The sequence below is a fragment of the Balaenoptera musculus genome, chromosome 9 (genome assembly GCF_009873245.2).
Source record: "Balaenoptera musculus isolate JJ_BM4_2016_0621 chromosome 9, mBalMus1.pri.v3, whole genome shotgun sequence".
NCBI lineage: Eukaryota > Metazoa > Chordata > Mammalia > Artiodactyla > Balaenopteridae > Balaenoptera > Balaenoptera musculus.
In genome coordinates, this window is record NC_045793.1 from 52,237,816 (window position 1) to 52,254,239 (window position 16,424).

The 16,424-nt window shown below is 37.8% G+C and overlaps 2 protein-coding genes across 2 annotated transcripts in view; one reads left to right on the forward strand and one right to left on the reverse strand.

The window, feature by feature from the left end:
* The window catches only part of GSDME (gasdermin E), a 67,580-nt gene extending 64,590 nt beyond the window's left edge, over positions 1-2,990 (forward strand). The window contains exon 9 of the mRNA XM_036864189.1: positions 2,630-2,990. Within this exon, the coding sequence (XP_036720084.1) occupies positions 2,630-2,860 (231 nt within the window). The 3' untranslated portion in view covers positions 2,861-2,990. The remainder of the gene's footprint in view (positions 1-2,629) is intronic.
* Positions 2,991-14,945: 11,955 nt separating this feature from the next.
* Positions 14,946-16,424, reverse strand: part of MPP6 (membrane palmitoylated protein 6) — a 105,163-nt gene continuing 103,684 nt past the window's right edge. Inside the window, 2 exon segments of the mRNA XM_036864085.1 lie at positions 14,946-16,033; positions 16,036-16,162. Coding sequence (XP_036719980.1) covers positions 15,978-16,033; positions 16,036-16,162 — 183 coding nt within the window. The 3' untranslated portion in view covers positions 14,946-15,977.

Consider the following 16,424-nt stretch of genomic DNA (forward strand, 5'->3'; position numbering starts at 1 on the left):
TTGAGCACTGTGGTTAGTGCCTTTGATACTTCTTGGTGTAGCAAAGAAGTTTACATGGGACTCGGGAGTCACCTGAGAAGTGAGGAATGGAAACATGAACGGGTGAGGTGACGGTAGCTCAGCCAGGACATCATGTCCCAGGGGACTTTGTCCCTGCCCTTCACAGCCCTGTGGATCTTTCCACAAGGCCCCATATATTTACCATCTTCATCTTCCTGATTTGGGAGCAGGGCCAGAGACTGCAGAGGGCTTCATTCCAGAGACTGCAGTAAGGCTTCATTCCAAGGGGCAGTTTAGATGTCATTCACAACCGAAAGCAGATTCTACCTGTGCAGAGGAATGCTGTGTTCTTGTACTTTGACCACAAAAACTGAACTACTTGAAAATGAGCCAGCATGCCACGGTGGTGCGGCCAGCTGAGGGTAAAGGCTGATGGCGCAGTTTGGTTATGGAAACAATACGTATCATTATCTAATTGTCTGCAACGACAGTCACTCTGCTTTCTAGCTTAGCTCCCTTTTGCAGCAACTAAGTATTTAGCATTTCCCAAGTCAGCCCTCACCATGTATTTACAAAGTCATCAACTGCATTCAGGAAGTATATAAAAAAAGAAAATACTGCCGAGACTGCATTAGCTAACTAACTCCCTCTCCCAACCAGCTCACACTTAGTTGTCATCTTCCCTGCAGGTCTGCTCTAGGATTTGATCTTTGGGTTGCTTCCAAGTTCTGCTCTGTTGGTGTTCTGGGAGTAGCCATTAGGACGCACTTGGAGTCCCAGCACAGCTGGTATTCTACCTTGGTGCAAAACTACCCACCCATAGAGTCATCTGTTTGCCTTTGTGGGCTGCTCAACATAAAGAAGTAATGTTTCTTTATGTGAAGACACTCAGGAAGGTCTTTAATCTCACCTCGAGCTCATAACAACGTTTGTTAGGACCATAAAGCTCCTGCTTCCTGAAGGAATTTGGGTATCTTATGTTTCCTATAGGTATTTATTTAGAGCAGGGTACAAAAATCTCCTTGCATGCCTGTCTTGTCCTGTCTGGTGGCCAGAGTAACTTTGAGAGGCTTGCTGAAGGGCTTTTGAAAGAATAGAAAAGTCAGATACACTAACACATTTGCAAACTGGTGAAAGAGCTGGTAAGAAAGTGAGTTAGAATCATCTGGAGGGAATGTTAATTTCACACCCCACCCTCTTTGGGTGACTGTAATCTCTTTTATACCAAGAAGTGCCTCTGGGCACTTGGGGTTGGCAGATGTTCAGAGAAGAAGGCAGGATGTTGCTGGGTGCTTCTCCACCAGACCCAGGACACAGCCCTCTGTGCTGCACCAGTGGAGCTCATTCTTAAATCACCGGATGTGGTGCTCATGCTTAAAGAAGCAGGCCAGATCCACTCCCTAAAGCATCATCTACAGTTTACAGTCTAGGCCACGTGGTAACGGGAAACCTGTGGTTACACTGTGTGAGTTGCATTGGGTGAATCTACAAGGTGTAGATGTGTAAGGCTGATTTTGATAACAGACACACAAGTTCCTTTATATGCAAATGAGTGCTGCCCTTCAGCCCCTGGGGCAAGTTGCTTATTACTTTTAGTAAGAAAGATTATCAGTGCTCAGAACATGTTTGGAATTCTTTTGGATTCCCTTCAGATTCAGTTAAAATTCATGCATACCTTATAAGGCTTCATTTTTTATTTTAAATTTTATGCTCTACATTATTAATCTGATCTGGTTCTGAGTGCCTGTTTAAAATTCCAATCTACTGGCAAATTTGTAATTACTAAAGATTAAAAACAACTGTGTCAGAGGCACTGCTCAAGACCCTAAAAGCAAAGTTTCACATGTTCTGAGCAGTTGCAATTAGAGCAGTGTTTGATGTGACCTCTCTGAAGAACTAACGTTCAACTGAGGGTCAGTGTTCTAGGCAGGGTATAAGGTAAGCATGGTGGACCAGGTCCCTGCTCTCCTGGGCAGCTTAGGTTTTAATAAACAGAGTAAACAGGGAATGTCAGGAAGATAATTTCAGAAACAGCAAGCATATGAAGACAAATAATGTAATAGTGGCTGGGATAAGGGGGTAGCGAGTGGCTCGATGGAGAGAGGATTAGGAAAGGCCCTTCTGACGTGGCATTTCAACCAACAGCTGAGAGATGAGAAGGAAAGTTCTGTGGGGAGCTCTGGAGGAAGGATGTCGCAGGTGGAAGGAAGGGCAAAGGTTCTTAAGGCAAGAAGCATCACTAAGTAAACCATGGTACCTACCTTTGAGGAGTTCATGCAAACATGTAAGACATTCTAATAGGTGAATTAAAATAAAAAAACCAAACCTTACATACTGTATGTATAAGAAAGTTATATTCTGACCTTTCTAATCTACTGGAGTTAGTGGATCCAGTAGAAGATAGAGTTCAGAGAGTAGGGATTTGGTCAGAGGACTCCAGGGGAAGTGGAGGTCCTGGCCTGGGCCAAATATATCATGTTACAGCTTAAGGGTTTTCCCTGCTCTATTTGGGGAATGTAAACAACTTAATTTTCCCCCCATAATTAGCTAGAAGTGCTAACATTATTATCCAATGATGTGGATTTTCTATAACCTTTTTTGGTGGATTTGTTTACATGTGTCATTTCAGCTCCATGCTCTGTCTGATGATGGTGTGTCTGATCTTGAAGACCCAGTCTTGGCTCCACTGAAAGATACAGAAAGGTTTGGGATCGTGCAGCGTCTGTTTGCCTCAGCTGACATTAACCTGGAGAGACTGCAACCTTCCGTGAAAGCTGCCACCCGGAAGGACCCTAACGTTTTCCCACTGGTTCTTTATATAAGCCTGAATGGACTCTGTGCTTTGGGCAGAGCACAGTAACAGTGTCCTATGTGGATTACAGGTACACCTTGTTTTATTGCACTTTGTAGATAGTGCACTTTTTTTTTTTTTTGGACAAATTGAAGGTCTGTGACAACCCTGAGTCGAGCAAGTCTATCGGTGCCATTTTTCCAACAGCATTTGCTCACTGTGTCTCTGTGTCACATTTTGGTAATTCTCCCAGTATTTCAGACTTTTTATTATTATATTTGTCATGGTGATCTGTGATCTTTGATGATACTACTGCAAAAAGATTGCATCTCGGCTCAGATGATGGTTAGCATTTTTTAGCAATAAAGTATTTTAAAATTAAGGTATATATATTGTTTAGACATAATGCTATTGTACACGTAATAGACTATAAGATAGTATAAACGTAAGTTTTATATGCACTGGAAAACCAACAAATTTGTGTGACTCGCTTTATTGCAGTGGTCTGCAACCAAGTCCACAGTATCTCTGAGGTCTGCCTGTACGTGTTATCAGCCAAGCCTGGGTATTTTTCAGCATCATTAAGATACTGCCTTTGGGGCTTAGATCACCACGTTAAAGGTTGATCTAGGAGATGAATTTATTGAACAGTTTAATAAGTGGTGACTTTTTGCATATGAATCACCTCAAATTTAGCTACCAGGTACTCTGTGTACAGTGTGTTTTTCACAGGAGGGCCTCTTGTGCTGGTAACCCGGTGTCTGAGTTAGACCCCAGCACATAAAGAGCTGGAGGAGGGTTGAGAATTGTAAGTCAGAGTACATTCAGACCTTTTCTCTGCAGAAAAATGGGTCCATCTAGTTCCCACTTCCTGTTAAAAATAGATGAGGCTGATGCTTTGATCCAAAAATTTGTGAATGCTGTGGGGAGGAATTTCTCTTCATAGAAGGCTCCATTTTGAATGTGCTGTATGCTATGCATTGATTGATTGAAAAATGAACTGTAAATGCCACTAGAGTACAGAGGTTATTGTTTAGCAGAAGACTCTAACAGCAGGACACTGTTCCTTAGGGTCAAGCTCTATCCATTTTGACTTTGCCGTGCTTTGATGAATGTACTGATCCTATGTCTAGAGCAATGTGTGGATTTCCCATGCATTCTGGCTGTTTAATTTGTAAAATACTACATTTGTATCAAAGGAAACTTTGAATTGTGTATATTTTTCTTCTTCTTTATTCTGCTTTCATATCCTTCTATTAATAGCCTGGACTGTCTCTTGAGTGCTCCCGATGCCATTGCTAATATCCACTGGGGCTCTGAAGCCACTTCTGCTTTCCCTTAGCAAGAAGTTGCTGAGACCTACTGCTAGAATGTCTGTCTTACTTTAGGAGCAGGAGGGCAAGCAGTTGTTAGAAACATGCTGTGTTACTCAGTACCTGTTTTTTTACCTCAGCATCACCTACTTATTCCCTTTCTGCACTTGAGATTTTAATGAATGCTTAATAAGGAAGAAATGAAGAAAATAACCCTTTCATGACCTCTATTAAAATGAGACAAAATTATGCAAATACTTATGATTGATTGATATATAAGAAAAAAAGGACACAGAGTGGTGGCAACAACGTAGAAAATAAGCACCTTATTCACAAATTGGAAAGGAAAGGAACATGCAAAAGTCAAGTCAAGATAGTTGTGTTAAGATGGTGGTACTATACATGCCTCTTGTCTGGTTTTCTGAAATAAAGTAAGTGTAAAGAACATACTACAGACAGAATGTGTGATATGAATCTACTTGTGTGAAAACCAGATATACATGTATCACAATGCATGGGAACCCTCATTTAAGAGTTCACTAGAAACAGGAAAGGATTTAGAGGTTGGGGCAAGAGGCACTGGGGGTAGTGGTTCACCCTTCTATTCCTGTTAGAATTTTGTATGTCTTAAAAATAACAACAACAAAAAACCCAAAACATCAAAAACTAAAGATAGGCTTAAGACAGAAAGAAAAGATGCCATCATCCAAGCAAGTGCTGGAAGTTTGGGTTACATCAAACAGCAACTAAGGCAATCTGTCTGTTTCCACAACTGTCCTAAGACTGGCCAGTTATCCTGCTGGACTGTGTTTTAGACATTAGCTACTGAAAAAGATATAGCCAGAAGCAGCCGCATTGCACAGGGAGATCAGCTCAGTGCTTTGTGTCCACCTAGAGAGGTGGGATAGGGAGGGTAGGAGGGAGACGCAAGAGGGAGGGGATATGGGGATATATGTATACGTATAGCTGATTCACTTTGTTATAAAGCAGAAACTAACACAACATTGTAAAGCAATTAATTATACTCCAATAAAGATGTTTAAAAAAAAAAAAAGATATAGCCTTATGCTGCTACAGCAGACCCCCATTGGGATCTGGTGGGTGAGGTAGTAAGTAGTGCTGGACTCCAGTGAGGGTGAGATTGGGCCTTCAAAACGTTCTTCTAACTAACTAGTTTCCTCATCATTAAATATTATTAATTTTAAATGTATGTTTATTTACTGCTTGAGATCCAGAACCATACTTCTTTTAATAATTAGATTTGGAAACAAGTTCTAGTATCCCAGAATACGTAGAAAACAGTAAATACAGTAGTATTTCCTAGAACAGAACAACCACCTTAACTCTGATATTTCCACAACCACTTCTGTCTCATAAACGGATACAGGAAGAAATGCTGACATGATTGATTAGCTGGTGTGGTGTGGCCCGATAATGGCCCCTAAAATGTGTTCATGACCTAATAAATCCCTAGAACCTGGCAAACGGAGACTTTACAGCTGTTTTTAGGTTGTGGACCTTGAGACGGACAGATTATTCTGGATTATCTGGGTGGAGCCTTAAAAGAAAGAAGGCAGAAGGGTCAGTGAGAAAGGGATTTGGCCACAGAAAATGCAGGAAAGATGAGGCATGAGAAGAATTCAGTGCTGTCACTGGCTCTCAAGACAGAGGGGGCCAGTTCAAGGACAAGAGAGCAGTCGGTCAGACAGCCAGCAAGGAAGTGGGGACTTCGGTTCTACAACTGCATGGAACTGGAGTCCACCAACAACATGCAAGAGCCTGGACGCAGATTCTCCTCCAGACCTGCAGGTAAGAGCCAGGGCAGGGCCTGGGAGACAACTTCACTTTAGCCTGGTGAGACTTGTGTTGGACTTCAGACCTACAGAACTGAGATAATAAGTTTGTATTTTAAGCTGCTAAGTTTGTGGTAATTTGTTACTGCAGTGATAGAAAACTGACAGGTAGTATAAGACAGAAGAATGAACCACACACAGTTGGACCCTTGAACAACATGAGTTTGAACTGCACAGGTCCACTTATATGGGGATTTTTTCAATAGATACTACAGTACTATACAATCCACGGATGCCCAACCATGCATACCAAGGGACGACTTTACGTAAAACCTATTTTTTTTGGAATATAGGTGAAACACTCTTTGACATAAAGCGTAACAGTATTTTCTTGGATCAGTCCCCCAAGGCCAAAGAAATAAAAGCAAACATAAGCAAATGGGACCGAGTTAAACTTAAAAGCTTTTGCACAGCAAATGAAACCATCAACAAAACAAAAAGGCAGCCTATGGAATGGGAGAAAATATTTGCAAATGAGGCTGCCAACAAGGGGTTAATATCCAACCTATACAAACAGCTCATACAAATCAATCATAGAAAAAAATCCAATCAAAAAATGGACAGAAGACTTGAATAGATATTTTCCCAAAGAAGACATAGGGATGGCCAACAGGCACATGAAAAGATGCTCAACACTGCTAATTATTAGAAAAATGCAAATCAAACCCACAATGAAGTATCACCTCAAACTGGTCAGAATGGCTGTTATCAAAAAGCCTACAATAACAAATGTTGGAGAGGATGTGGAGAAAAGGGAACCTTTGTATACTGCTGGTGGGAATGTAAATCACTGCAGCCACTATGGAAAACCGTATGGAGGTTCCTCAAAAACTAAAAATAGAACTAACGTGATCCAGCAATCCCACTATCTGGAAAAAATGAAACCATTAATTTGAAAAGATACATGCACCCCAATGTTCATAGCATCATTACTTACAATAGCGAAGAACATGGAAGCAACCCGAGTCCCCATCAACAGATGACTGCATTAAGAATATGTGGTGTACAGATGGAGAGATATACCAGGTTCTTGGATTGGAAGAATCAATATTGTGAAAATGACTATATTACCCAAAGCAATCTACAGATTCAATGCAATCCCTATCAAATTACCAGTGGCATTTTTTACAGAACTAGAACAAAAAAATCTTAAAATTTGTATGGAGACACAAAAGACCCCGAATAGCCAAAGCAGTCTTGGAAAAAAACGGAGCTGGAGGAATCAGACTCCCTGACTTCAGACTATACTACGAAGCTACAGTAATCAAGACAATATGGTACTGGCACAAAAACAGAAGCACAGATCAATGGAACAGGATAGAAAGCCCAGAAATAAACCCATGCTCCTATGGTCAACTAATCTATGACAAAGGAGGCAAGGATATACAATGGAGAAAAGACAGTCTCTTCAATAAGTGGTGCTGGGAAAACTGGACAGCCACATGTAAAAGAATAAAATTAGAACACTCCCTAACACCATACACAAAAATAAACTCAAAATGGATTAGAGACCTAAATGTAAGACCAGACACTGTAAAACTCTTAGAGGAAAACATAGGAAGAACACTCTTTGACATAAATCACAGCAAGATCTTTTTTGATCCACCTCCTAGAGTAATGGAAATAAAACCAAAAATAAACAAATGGGACCTAATGAAACTTCAAAGCTTTTGCAAAGCAAAGGAAACCATAAACAAGATGGAAAGACAATCCTCAGAATGGGAGAAAATATTTGCAAACAAAGCAACGGACAAAGGATTAATCTCCAAAATATATAAACAGCTCATGCAGCTCAATATTAAAAAAACAAACAACCCAATCCAAAAATGGGCAGAAGACCTAAATAGACATTTCTCCAAAGAAGACATACAGATGGCCAAGAAGCACATGAAAAGCTGCTCAACATCCTAATTATTAGAGAAATTCAAATCAAAACTACAACGAGGTAGAATGAGGTGCCTCACACCAGGGAGAATGGCCATCATCCGAAAATCTACAGACAACAAATGCTGGAGAGGGTGTGGAGAAAAGGAACCCTCTTGCATTGTTGGTGGGAATGTAAATTGATACAGCCACTATGGAGAACAGTATGGAGGTTCCTTAAAAACTAAAAATAGAATTACCATATGACCCAGCAATCCCACTACTGGGCATATACCCAGAGAAAACCATAACTCAAAAAGACACGTGCACCCCAATGTTCATTGCAGCACTATTTACAATAGCCAGGTCATGAAAGCCACCTAAATGCCCATCGACAGACGAATGGATAAAGAAGATGTGGTACATATATATAATGGAATATTACTCAGCCATAAAAGGAATGAAATTGGGTCACTTGTAGAGACGTGGATGGATCTAGAGACTGTCATACAGAGTGAAGTAAGTCAGAAAGAGAAAAACAAATATCGTATGTTAACGCATATATGTGGAACCTAGAAAAATGGTACAGATGAACCGGTTTGCAGAGACACAGATGTAGAGAACAAACATATGGACACCAAGGAGGGAAAGCAGCGGGGGGTGGTGGTGGTGGTGTGATGAATTGGGAGGTTGGGATTGACATGTATACGCTGATGTGTATAAAATAGATAACTAATAAGAACCTGCTGTATAAAAAAAATAAATAAAATTCAAAAATTAAAAAAAAAAGATGTGTATATATATATAATGGAGTATTACTCAGCTATAAAAAAGAATGAAATACTGCCATTTGCAACAATGTGGATGGACCTAGAGAGTATTATGCCTAGTGAAATAAAGACAAATGCTATATGGTATCACTTACATGTGGAATCTAAAAAATAATACCAATGAATGTATATACAAAACAGAAACAGGCTCACAGACATAGAAAACAAACTTGTGGTTACTAAAAGGGAGACGGGAGGGGGGAGGGACAAATTAGGGATATGAGATTAACAGATAGAAACTACTATATGTAAAATAGATAAGCAGTGAGGATTTACTGTATGGCATAGTGAATTATACCCATTATCTTGTAATAACCTATAATGGAATATAATTTGTAAAAATACAGAATCACTATGCTGTACACTTGAAACTAACAATATTGTAAAGCAGCTATACTTCAATTAAAAGACTAATGCTTTCAGAAATACCAGAAATACACTAGACTAGCAATTTCTGAAGTATGAGGTATAGAAACCTGGAAACTAGCTTGGGAAAGAGTTGCCAAAGTACCTTTTCTGGAAACAGGCTTCCTGCACTCACCCACATTCACGCCTCCATCCCTTGGCCAGTCTGGTGGGTCCACCTCCCTTTCTCACCGCAGGCTTCAGGGCTGAGGTGTGTGCCACAGCAGGCATTGTCTTTCCCACCAGGGTTTCTCTTTCTTGGCTAGCTGGGAAATGGTCCTAGTATTCCATGCCATCTAAGCTTAGAGGTCTTTTCTTGATCCTGTATTTTAACCTTCCCTGTCTCTGGAAATCTTTCCTTGAGGAAGTCGTCTTTGAAAGCCACGGAATCTTTGGGCTGGGATAGATGAAACAATAATTAGGATTTCCTTGTGAAAAAAGGGAGGCAGGTGAAAAATTGATCTATTTTGGTGGGGAAATCTAAAATAACATTAGAGGCTTTTAACAAAGACTATTAGCATTTAAAAGAAATTGGTGAAGCTAATCTGATACTCTCTGTATTTTATTATCTCCAAGCCTTAGTTCTACCTATAAATGAAACACTACATTTTCCCAATATTAAATATTTATTTCTTTACATATACAAAAATATTTTACCAGGAGTATGCAATCTCACAGATTGGACATTTCAGTAACTTTCATTTTGGACAACATATGGAAATATGTGAAAAAAAATTATAGGGACAGTTTCTGAGAAATCAATACTTAATTGTACTGCAGGAAAATTTTATTTATACAAGGACAGCAATAATGTTTCTTTTATACAGGAACTAGTAATACAGTTACTTGGAAAGCAGTAGCAATTAATTTTACTTTTAAACTTTTTCACCAGAAACTTACTTTGGCAGCTTGTTCAGCTTTGATTTTTTGGTTGCTAACAAGCATTTTGCCCTCCATTAAAAAACAAAAACAAAAAAGGTCTCTTCTACAATCATTTCAAAGACCAGAGGTTAAAAGGAGCATGCATATGTGTTCAAAATAAATATATACCAAGAGAGATGGAAAAAAAGTCCCCCAGTCTTCACATCAAATTCTCATCATGGGCTCTAACAGAGCTAACATAACGTGGAAATTATACCAGCTGCTGAACCCCAGTGCTCATTCTTCTATAGCAAAATCCAAGACACCACTTTCTTAAAAATCAATGTTACTGAAAAAACAGCAGTCAGCAGCTGTTTTTTAAAGTGGACACACAGCCAAAGGAAATATGTATCTTGTATTTCAGTTACAGATGGAGATCAGCTATTCCTCAAATCAGGTTTTACTGAAAAGACTAAGGCATCTCTCAGTTGGACCATGTTTACCAGAACAAGGTTTATGTCTCCAAAGTAAGGTTACTCATACCACTGCCTGCCTCTCCTATTTAAGAGTAAGATGAGAACCACACATTTTAACTGGTAATGACTTCTGGGTTAGTAATACATAGCAGAGGAGTTTCCCTCTTCCTCCAAGCTCCCAGGCCACCTGGACTGATGTGAGGAAGGTCAAATTTCAGGCATGGCTTGTCGTATTTGTATGTTTCTACCCCTGGCATGCTGTTGCTGAAGTGCAGTAAAGACATCTATCTCCAACTTTTAAAATAAGACCTTTTGGCTTCTACTCTGTGGTAGTGACAATACCTGTTCAATGGGACTCAAGACAAGTTTGCAAGCATTGAGGAATTTAATCTGTCAAGTTGTAAGTGGCATTTACATTACCTGTAGATGTGTTCATTCAGTTTGTGCTGGAGATTAGAAAACAGTAAAAGCTGGTAGGGAAAAAAAAAAATTGTCACTTCTGACCGACTTTGGCATGTGGAGGCAAGTCAGATTTATCATAGCACTACAGTATCAGCCAATGGCCCTGAAGCAATTAGAGAACACTCCTAAAATGCATTCATGTTGGATTCAAGGTCCCCTAACTGGACCTAACTGAATGTGTTCCCCCTCTTAAAGAAACAGATGCCTTTTAAACTTACACTAAACAATAGGGCTGCAGTGATAAACTTCAGGCATAAGGTAGGGCAGCTTTAAGGGGCAAACATCAGAGTGTCTTCGGATGCTTACTTAAATTGTGGATTGCCTACTTAAATTTTGTTTGACTTGTGAGTGGTCAAGGTCGCAAGGATTTGCTAAAGGTTTGGACTTAGAGTAGGATTCTGAACTCAAGACCTCCTGACCAGGACCACTAAGAGAGCAGAATACATCCTCTTCCAGGCTGGAACTATCAATGCATCCTCAGAGCTGTTTTAAAACTGAAGGTAGAATTTCTGAATGGTGTGCACCAATCACTATGTTACCTCCAAAAGAGGTACATTTTAAAAGAACTAAAAGATAAGCAACCTCAGGGTGAGTGAATAAACAGATCAAGTAGCTTAATAAGGATTTTCCAATTTAGCATTTACCACATCAGAGTTATAAATTACTTCTTGTAATTTAAGGTGAAGACAAATATTAAGTTAGCCTTATTTAACAAGTGTAATGTTAAAACTAAAGGGAGATATAAATTTTATCAAAGGCCACATGGTCAGGAGTCAGAATTAGGATCTCAGCCAGTAGAAGTACACCAGCTCTATTTTTATCAAAAGAGAGACTATTTTAAAGAAAGCAGTACAGTGTATTGCAGAAGTAGTGCAAACCATGCTTTTAAATTCTTACCTTAGAAATGAGATATCATCATTCCTTCACTTTCTAGTGTTTTTAAGGACTCATTTTTGATTCTGTGCATTAAATCATTCCAGGAACACACAAAGTAACATGATAAATTATGGGAAATATTAAAAATGAATAAAACTTGAAGCTAACAAAAATGCAGTTAAAAAATAATCTTACCTTAAAAAAATTACATAATTGTCATCTTCTGCAGATACACAATGTATACGTAAAAACTCATGAATTATTAGTCGACTGTATTCTTAAAAGTTTGTGAATAATATTAACTTGTACTATATACAATAACCCTATTATTTAAAATTCTGAATTTCTCCCAAGAACTCCAAATCCATTACAGATGTTATTACATGAATTCTCACAACAAATCCAATGAAACAAGAGGAGGGCAGGTACCATAATCTCTAAGCCTGAACCATATCACAAACTCATTTGAAGGTTTAAATAAGTATTTCCCAAGAGGCTTCCATCTAGGACTCTATCCTTCTTCCCTAAGGAAACTAAGTTATAATAATTTTCTGAGCTTAATTCCAAATATATTTTTCAGAAAGGGGATTAGTATCTGCCTCAAGGTAAAACAGAACCTATGAAAACAATGTGAAAAAAGTTTCATAATGTCTAAGAATTGGGAGTAATTAAAAATGTAAGAGCACTAGTTATAATTACATGGGTGAACAGATTTAATTTTACTATTCATGTATCTTGGGAGAATTTTACATATTATACACATAGCTGTGTGTGTGTGTGTGTGTGTATATATATATATATATAATATATATATATAAAAAATATATATATTATATATGGTGACTCAAACAAAGAATGACCTGCTATCTATATACATAAAACTTCAGGATTGGTTTTTCCATTTTTAGTATAAAGATTCATTACTATAAAATTATTGGCTCCCTAGCCTGTGATTTCTGGAAAACGGGGTGTTGTTTCAGAAGCCATGTAAGTACAATGTTAAGTAGATCATTATTTTGACCAATTTGCAAAACTTTTATGTTCAGTGTTTACAAATTTAAAATACTTGTACCTAACTCCATGGCTATCTATCATAAAAATCAACCCCAATTAACTGGATCATGACACTTACTGTTATCCATTAAAATAAGTACAAATTTAAATGAATCTTTAAAGCAACAATCATCCTCTACTGTCATTGGGATATTACGGTCAAAGCAGTTAGTATCTGGCCAGTCTATAATGCTACACTAACATATTTTATTGCTAATTTGCATTATTTTCTAAATTTGTGTTAATATCCAATTTGCTCTTTTAAAGAAAACTTGTCCTTATAAGCTATTATATTAAATTTACTAGATTCTAGAATCTAGGGTTCAGGCTACTATTGCTGTACTGGGTTTATGATACGATTTCTACTTTAGAAAGCTATCTTCAGCAATGGTATGGTTAGACTTGGCAAAAGTAAACAAAGTTCTGATGTACTGGATAGTACTTTATTTGATACTATCCAAATATCAAACAGAAATTGAGACTGCATAATCGAGGCATGGCTGTAATAAAAGTAAAATTCTACTTGAGTGCATCACATATATTCTACTACTTAACAGTTAAATGATTTATCCAGGGACATCAACTCTATGGATATGGGGTATTTGTATATTTAAAAATAAAAAATATATATAATATTTAGCTGTATATAAATAGTCATGCCCTGAATGCTGAATGTGGATACTCACCTGTCCACAAGGAATCCTCAGGTGCATTAGTGTACTGGCACATTGTTTCCCAAAAGCATATGCACGTGCATGTATATTTTAACTATTACCAATTGTTCAACATCACTTTAAACTATTTTCTCTTTAGTAAAGCTAATTATCTTAGACCTTTCCTACAAGAGAAGCTCACATTTCGTTGATCACAACTATACTCTCATTGCCTCGGGAGAATCCCAGGGCCTCTGGGACTCCTTGCCCCAGCAGAGCTCTGCTGGTTCCTGCAGACCCAGATGGGACTTGAGTTTCAAGTTCAATGACTTTACTGAGATAAACGACCTTTTCTAAATTTATTCTCTTCATCTCTGGCGTCTAGACTGAAATGAAATCAACTGCACTGTTCCATTTTATATTAGGAGGAATCTCATATTAACTAAGTAGTTAGTCATGAATACCATTTATAATAGAAATAATTCCTTTAAGTGTAGACTGTTTTCTAAATAATGTGCATTTTATACCATATGATAAGGCTTAAGATACATATGATGTAAAAATCATCTCTATTGTGTCAGATGGGTAAAGTATTTTGTGTATAAACTTCTTGAGCTGCTACAATGATTCCAAAGAGGCTCCACGCAGCAGCATGAAGGCACACCGCAGAAGACAGCACATTTCCTGAGAATGTGGAAATAAAATTTCTCTTAAAGCTTACAGTGTGTTGAGACACTAAGTCATGGGACATCATCTCGACACTGTGCTTTGATTCATGTTGCTTTGAGAAGCCAAGAATTTGATGTAAATATATGTGGTTTAAAAGTTACCGAAGTTATTAAAAGGGTGTGATCCATTCTGCCACCAATTTCCTATCCTAGGACAAAGAACATGAATTTGTGTTCTGGATATGAAATGCTGGATTAAAAAAAACACCTATGGATTTCCAATCTTAACCATATAGCAACTTGGGTGTTCGGTCTCATTGTGAAGAACAGTGTGTGCATGCTGCTTAATGCCATGTATTTTCTCTTCCCTCTGAGTCCTCCCGGCTGCATTCCGTGTGACAGCTTTGGTGAGGGGAAAACAAATTCAGCAGCCAGGTGACTGGTGCCTAGCACCAGACAAAGATGACCACCAGTATTTAAGCACCTCACCCTTTAAGTGTGAATACTGTTTATGTGAAAAGCTAGCAGCAATATAAAATATGGCTAACTTAGTTTAATGATGACCTGCATCTCTGAATATGTTTTAGGAAGAATTTATACCATCTAAGAATCCTAGAAGAATATACTAACTGAGATTAATTTTGGAAATTTGTATATGTTAATGCATCTAAAGATGGAGAACTGTTTTCCTAATCATTAAACAAAAAAGTACATTTCCTAACAGAAATGTAAAAAATATATATAATACATTATTTAATATATATTATATAATACATACAATGTACATATTATATAATGTATATATTGTATTGAGATAAAACAGCTGACAATTATTTCCAAATTTCATAAACTGTTCAATGGATTTGCTTCACAACATAACAAACCGAAAAAATACCCTAATGATCACATCACACTTCAAAAGCACACTGATTGTTCACAACACCCCCCAATTGCAAACTTGGAGGCATTTTTCAGCGTCACAGAAATTTTCAGAGGCGCGATACATTTGCTGACCATATCCTAATAAAAAAACTGTATAAAGCAATACGTTCATTTTTGTCAGTTAAACTTTTACATGTACAAATAAATCAACTTTCAGAGTCATTTTGCTGTAAGGTTTTGCAGGATAAGGCACTCTCTCAGCCGGCACGGCCTTGCTTGCTGTGTACATGTTAACGAAGCATCAGCCCGTCACTGCAATAAATGAGAGTGCAAAGTATTGCTCTTCATTTTTTCACAAGAGAGAGAATGAAGGGAAAAAACTAATATAGCTGCGTAAATTAAAGTGGATAGCCCTACATCCTGTAATAATGACACTATGTAGCACTTGAGCAGACTTCTGATGTCAGTATTGGATGGTAGTAGACTAGCTGTAGCACTGACATTAAAATTCTGCTTCTGTAAGAAATTATACATATTAGGAAAGAAGGCCAATAAACCATTATTTTCTAATAAGAGTAGCTGACCCTTCACTAAATACTGAACTAAATGACAGCTTACAAAACTATTTCAAGTATTCATTATCACAGTGAAAATGTTGAGACCAATGTTAGAGTGAATGATTGAAAATTCCTTTGATGAAAAGGCAAGGGTACTAAATCAAAACATATACAAAAATGCTTCAACGCATTCTTTATGTGATATGAATTAGAAAGATTATCCATAAAAGTTAGAAAAATTAAGATAAATTATATAGTTAGACACCTTCCCAACCACATTTTCTATAAAAATCAGAATAGTGTACTGGTACTTCAATCTACACAATAAAAATGCCTGGAACTTGGCAGATATCTTCTATCTGCGCATGTATTTTCTCAGTAGAAGGTTTATTTGTTGCAGTCACTTTTTGAAAGTTTTATTTTAATTGTGGACCTTACTGAATCATCAGTAAACCAGCTGATTGGGACCACTGTGGCTCCATTCTCAGTTCTCTATGGCAGTTTGTAGTTTCTCAAAGGCTTTGTCTAGATTGTCATTTACAATGATCAGATCAAAATAGTGGTTGTATGCTCTCTGAATCCGTGCACTTTCATCCACTGTTTTCTTCAAGTCAGAGTCCTGTCAAAGAGTTTTAAAAGGAAAAGTTTACATAATGTATATTTAATTGCTCAAAACCAACTCAAAGTGAAATAAGTAGGTTGGATATTTGTTTGTTGTGATTCTGATACTAATCCTCAAAATCTAATCTATATAGATTGTTAAAAGAGACATTACCATCTGTTCCTATCCTAGTCTTTCCAGCTGGCACTCGTGTTTGAATTTATGAGTATTCTGTGTCTTCTGTTTCACTGATACTAAGGTAAGATTCCTGATTAAAAGA